This window comes from Cryptomeria japonica, chromosome 2 (assembly GCF_030272615.1).
Source record: "Cryptomeria japonica chromosome 2, Sugi_1.0, whole genome shotgun sequence".
NCBI lineage: Eukaryota > Viridiplantae > Streptophyta > Pinopsida > Cupressales > Cupressaceae > Cryptomeria > Cryptomeria japonica.
In genome coordinates this window covers 663,278,998-663,285,853 of record NC_081406.1, presented here as the reverse complement: position 1 = coordinate 663,285,853, position 6,856 = coordinate 663,278,998, and the positions used below count along the sequence as shown (strand labels likewise).

The window sequence follows — 6,856 nt, the reverse complement described above, 5'->3', positions numbered from 1 at the left end:
TTTTAAATAAATGTTGATTTTACTTTAATGTTTTTATATACATAATAATGACATAAATAATCTCAATCTAATTACATCAAGATGTATAATTTTAAAGACAACAAGAAATGAAAATTCACGTAGAACACTCTATGAGACATATTCTAAAACAATTTGCATATATTTTGGTACAAGTTCTATTTGTCAAAGAGTTTTCAAGATTGTAAAAATTGATACCAAAAAAGACCACATACAAAAACCATCGAGTAAATATGGTATATTGACAAAAAAATAAGCTGATGAGCCTGAATTATATTAAAGAAAAACACAAGTCTACAATAGGTTAGGGCCAAAGCAGATCCCCAGGCTGCCAAAAAAGAGATGCATACAATTCGCTATCTTCGCCTGAGAAAGTAAACTCATTCTCCATCTGGTCATATCCGTATACATTTTCTTCTATGCTGTTCGATCCTACGCCCATCATCAATACATCTTCATCGCTGCCAAAACCAGGCGGGCTTTCTGTTAAAATAGGCGAATCTTGTACAGCAAAAACATTAAAGTCTTCATCACAATGTTCCGGAGTTTTTTTATCGCCTGAGGAGTTTTCACCATGGCCACTGGTAGCAACAGGAGCAGAAAGAACAGGCTTATGGCCATGACGTCCCAAAGCCACATGGCGAAGCAGCTTATTCCTCGTTGAAAAGGTGAGGCTGCACGAACACTGCCATGTGCTATGCCCGCACTTGTTTCCGTGGGTTTTCAGATCACCCACAAAAGAAAACTCCTTTCCACAGTTATTGCAGGTATACATCTTAGCACAATGGCTTCTTCTGTAATGGTTCCTCAGGGATACCATTGATTTCAAGCGCTTGAAACTTGGATGACGCTTGTTGTATCTGCAGCCTTGGAAGGGGCACGAATAGGAAGATCTTCTGTCCTTGGGCCTACTGGATATTAGGGTTTTTTGGCTTTTGTATGGCTCACCGTGTGATCGCATGTGAATGCGCACATTCCCATCTCGCCGGAACTCTTTCCCACAGATGCTGCACAAATGGCTCTGCTCTGCAAGAATCTCGGTCTCCTCCATTTCTATAACTTCTTCGCTTGCAGAACTCAAAAGTTGACATTGTGACAAAATCGAAGTAGATGTTGTGATCACCTGGCAGATGATGGAATTGAGGGCCGAATTAGCTTGGTGCCTCTCATGGTGGCTTTCGCTTTGTAAGAATCGCTCCACTTCCTCGGCTTTTTCCCCGAGCCATGAAAGCTCAGAAGTCAGAGCAAACAGATTTGTTTCACCTTCACTACCTTGTCCCACTCCGAACACAGATTCATCATCATCATCACGACCAAAGAGAGATTGCCAAGAGTTTTGTCCCTCACCACTAAAAATCTCACTATAAACTGTGTTCTCTATAGATTCCATGAGAGCTGACTCACTGAGATCTGCGTGTGCCCAAACAGGGCAAATGATGGTTTAAGTAGAGTGGTTTGGTTGTTTAGGGCGGCAAGCGCGTGGAAGGCACAAGCCAATCTATAAAATATTCACACCACTTTCCACACAAGCACATTCAGAAAAACATTTTCCTTTATTTATATTATTATTTTAAAACAAAAGACAATAGGCAACTTCGTAACAGCAAATTCTCACCACTTTAGTTAATTCTATAGATGCATGTTCATGTACAAATACGAATACGGAGTACAGATGGGTATAACCCATACGCTTGTTCAGCCCACAGATTTCACAAGTTTCTCGAAGTTTCACAGGTCACCATTTCAAAGGAATTTCATACGATCCTGTGGACGTTCCACCGTCAAATTGAATCAAATGACATAATCCATGTATTACAAAAACAAATAACAGTGAATGAACGTAACTTTTAGAACAAGTAATTGTCTTTATAGTCAATGCGTATATGTCATGCCAGTCTTTATTATTATTTTTATGTCTTTGACCCCCTTTACTCGGAACACTGGTTTGAAATTATTTCATTTACTATTTTTTATTTAAAAACAGATTCCTTGGCTAACCTGTTCACACAGTCACAACTAGGGTTCATGAAGAAAATCACTGAACCTGTCATTCTCATGAACACTATGGGTATACCTTGAACAAAATGGCAAGAGGGGCAAGAGAGACAGATGGAAAAGAAACTAGAATTTCATAATGAATGTTTAGCATTCTGTGGCCACTAGTTTATGCCATTATTATAATATATTTTCGCTTTAAAAAAAGGTTTTCTTTTTCAAATTATTTTCCATATGTATAGAGAGGATTGTGGGGTAACGTATTTTGTGATAGTTATCAAAATTGTTTCAGTTTATTCTTTGAGAAATAGATCAAGATATTTATTAATTCAGGTAAATTCAAATATGGAATCATATTTTATATTCTTCTTAATAATAAGAGACTTTAGAAAGAATGTAAAATTATGAATTCATGGGCTAGTGTATTATTTGTCAAAGGATTATTGAAATCTTCATATGGATTGGAATTTTTTCAATTTCAAAACAAACCTCTTTAGGGAGAGAGGATAGATTTTGTAGTGGGTCTAATTGTTGTACACTAGATTCTACTTATAATATCCAAACTTGCCAAATAATTATATTATATATTGTAAATAAATAATCCACATGTAAATAAAAATATAACCAAGTGTTGGTCCTTTCATTTTTCTTTAGATTTTAATACATTCAATTTAAGTCTTTGAATTCTAGCAAATGTCTTGTGTTACCATTGGTATGAACATAAATGTGATGATAAGAACAAAAGTAAAAATCTATATGATCATGCTATCAAGTCTCATAATCTTTCAAAAGTGTAAGAATGATCAAATGGTTGATTAGGAGTCTTAAAAAGATTTGGTTTTCTTTAGAAAAACAAAAAATGGTTAGGTACTATGCCAATATCATGTGAAGGAAAGTGTTTTTATGTGTTGAGAGGTAATGAAGGAAAAGATGAATGAAAAGGGGAGGTAGGGAATCCAATGCCTTCTTTATGATAATGAGGTATGGGATATATAGGGATCTCAATTCCTTGCTCTTGTAATGGAGGAAATGTGACTCTACAGAAGGAAAACAAAGTTCCTTTGAGAGCCAATTTCACTAAATACATTCAAATATCTCCAAATAGTCAAACTAGTGGAAATATCTAATCACCAATAAGGAAAATGAAGTTTCTAATTATGGGAATAAAATATGCAGATGGCAAAGAATTTTTGGTTAGAATCTAAAAGTCTCATCCAAGAATTTTAGTGTGGTCAACGAAGATAGCATGGGGCACATATGTCTATGTGATGGTTTGTGGTCTGTTATAAACTATGAACAAAGAGACATAAGAGGATACAAAGACATTGCTTTGGCTAACTTGCAAAACCTAAAAGTCAAAAATGAAACAAAAATTATTAGATGATAGGCATAAATAAAAATAAAATAACAATGTTTCCACCTCAACAATAGATAGATAGATCAAAAGACAAACAAACAAATATCTTACTCCGCCTTCACAACCTGTCCCAATGAACTCCTTCACCTTTGATTTTAGTTATTGCCATAAGATATCCCAAAATGAAATCTCCATGTTAGAACACCTTATTGGCATACATTACCCGAATCACAAATTATCATGCAAAACGACCATCATCGGAATAGTCAACACTATCGGCATAGGCAGAACATGCTAAATCAACATAACAAGTTATACCGAAGACATACTGTTATCTTCTCAGTATCAGCATAGGTATTCCGAACTCACAAATCCACAATGACAAACCCCATCGGCATAGTTAACACTATGGGATTAACATTTGAACTCTAACTCATCAATTCAACCTTATTCCGATTACTCAACCTGATATGTAGTCATTCCGAAACACACCCTTGATCTCCTGTTCGGCATAGCTATTATGACACAATGATTTTGGAGTAGTTTTCTCTGTCGGCATAACACAAAATCGTTATGTCACCTTTGTTAGTTATCCCAATGTGTAGAACAAACTCTGTGATCGGTATTGATATCACAATATTCTGCAAATGACCAGATATCGGCCTGACTTATGTCGATAGAAATTTCCTCCACACAACATGGCATCGACATAGTCAATCTAAGTTATCTCGATCTGTATTTTTGCAATATAACTTGTGTATTATGCAGACTGCAACACTTGTTTCTTTGCATCATCTTGGCATCCCTGCAGCCCTTCTTGACATCAATGAGAATAATGCCAACAATCTCCCCATTTGGCATTGATGTCTACACAGAAACCAGACATTTCTTCTGTCCCCCTCTGACAACAATGGCAAAGGGAATTCTCTAGCTAAGCAAGATGAACCATTATTACAATATAAAAGGCAAGACTGTTGTTGCTTACACAAATTCATATCTCCCCCTGAGACTAGACATAAGGTTCAAGGATAGAAATAAGTAAAACAATGAGCTCCCCTTGAACCACATATTGTTGTAAATGCTTAAATGCTAAAAAAAATTGGGACAACCCCCAATTTGAGTCTTAGATATTCAAAAGTGTCCTTGGGTAGAGGTTTTGTAAAAATATCAAACATTGCTCACCCGTGCTTACATATTCAACCTTGACTTCTTTGTCAGCTACCTTCTCCCTCAAGAAATGATACTTAATTGCTATATGTTTTGTCGTTGAGTGCATGGCAGGGTTCTTGGAGATGTTGATTGCACTTGAGTTGTCACATTTGATGGAGATTGGATCTGCATACTCTACCTAGATATCCTTGAGTGTTTGGTTCATCCAGAGAACCTCTGAACAATATGCAGTGGTAGTTATTTACTCCGCTTCAATAGTAGATAAAGAGACGGATTCTTGTTTCATGTTGTGCCATGAGACTAACCTGTCACCAAGGAAAAAAGCTCCACCACTGGTGCTCTTTCTGTCATCTATGCAACCTGTCCAATCAACATCTGTAAAGGCTTGTAAAGTGAAATCTCCTTTCTTTGGATACCATAAGCCATAATTAAGTGTTCCTTGTAGATACTTTGAGATTCTTCTAACTGCATTCACATGTGCTTTCTTTGGAGTAGTTTGAAATATAACTACCATGCACACTAATTGCACATTATCAGGCCTTGAGGCTGTGAGATATAGTAGGCTGCCAATCATGGATCTATACAATGTTTGATCAACACTAGGTGACTCATCATATTTGCTTAATTTGCATCCTATCACCATTGATGTAATTACTAGCTTTTTGTCCTCCATTTGAAACTTCTTCAACATATCCTTAGCGTACTTGGTTCTGATATAAATATACCCTTTTCTAACTGAGAAATCTGCAAACCAAGAAAATATGACATCTATCCAAGCATAGACATCTCAAACTCGGATTGCATTTGATCAGTAAACTCCTTGCATAGGGAATCCTTGTTACTTCCAAAGATGATGCCATCTACATATACAACAACAATGATCATGTGATTACCATCTGCCTTAAAATACAAGTTGTTGTCAGCATTCCCTTTTCTGAATCTTTGATGTTGGAGATATTTGTCTAATATGGAATACCATGCCCTCTTGTTATAAACCATACAATGGTTTTCTCAACCTGCACACAAATTTTTCATTCTCATGCAATTGAAAACCTTTAGGTTGCTCAATATACACCTCTTCTTCTAGATTGCAATTTAGAAAAGTAGACTTTACATCCATTTGGTAAACCTTATATCCCTTATATGTTGAGAATACCAAGAACATTCTGATTGCTTCAAGTCTTGCAACAGGAGCGAAAGTTTCTTCAAAATATATTTCCTCTACTTGAGCATACCCCTTGTAGACTAGTCTTTCTTTATTCCTTATCACCTTTCCTTCTTCATTCATTTTTTTCTTGTAAACCCATTTAGTCCCAATGACATTCTTATCAGTAGGTCTAGGAACCAATTCCCATGTTTTTTCCTTTTCAATCTATTGTAGCTCTTCTTCCATTGCCTCCATCCACTTCTCACTCTTACTGGCCTCATCATATGTCTTGGGTTCAATCTCAGCCATAAGACAAAAGTTTACTTGTTCATTATTTCTTTTATAACTTCTTCTTGTTCACAAACCTTCATTTTTGTCTCCTATAATTTGATCCTCGGGATGATTTTCCTGAACATACTTATTTGGTGTCTTATTTAATGCCTCTTCTTGTTCACTCTTAGATTGTCCTTCATCAATTCTAACATTCACACTCTCAACCACTCTCCTTAGTCTTTTGTTGAAGCACTTGTAAGATTTGTTGTGAGTAAAGTAGCCCAAGAAGATTCTCTCATCTCATCTTGATTCAAAACTACCTAAACCATATTCATCTCTTTTGATAAAGCATTTTCTACCAAACACCTTGAAATACTTGATTGAGGGTTTTATATCAAACCATAGCTCATAGGGTGTCATTATTTTGTTTGTTCTTAGCTACACTCTATTCAATGTATATACAATAGTATAGACTGCCTCCTTCCAATATAAATCAAGAAGATTTGCTTCATTTAACATAGTTCTTGTCATCTCCTCGATTGTCCTATTTCTTCTTTCTACAACACGATTTTGTTGTGGCATCCTAGGGGCTGAATATTATCTTCTAATTCCATGGTCTGATTTGATACATTTTAGTTTATAACCACTTTCTTTTTCAACCAACCTTTTGAAAATTTTGAATCTTTCAAATGCCTGCGACTAGTCTTGCAAGAAGGTAACCCATGTCATTCATAAAACATCATCAATAAGAAGCATGTAGTATCTCTAACCATTTAGAGCTCTTGTCCTAGTAGGACCATATAAATCAATATGCACAAGTTCTAATAGCCTTGTAGTTGAATAATCTTTTGTCTTGAAGATCACTTTAGTTTGTTTTCCTTTTTGACATTCATCAC

General features: G+C 35.9%; 1 protein-coding gene across 1 annotated transcript; it reads right to left on the bottom strand.

Moving 5' to 3' along the window:
• Positions 1-322: 322 nt before the first annotated feature.
• LOC131061647 (zinc finger protein GAI-ASSOCIATED FACTOR 1-like) lies at positions 323-1,408 on the bottom strand. Its single transcript, XM_057995440.2, has one exon. It carries the CDS (start codon positions 1,406-1,408, stop codon positions 323-325), a length of 1,086 nt encoding a protein of 361 aa, XP_057851423.2.
• Between the last annotated feature and the right edge of the window lie 5,448 nt (positions 1,409-6,856).

Bases quoted from the DNA above. Each gene is read 5' to 3' on its own strand.
- LOC131061647 (XM_057995440.2), bottom strand. From the start codon at position 1,408: ATGGAATCTATAGAGAACACAGTTTATAGTGAGATTTTTAGTGGTGAG.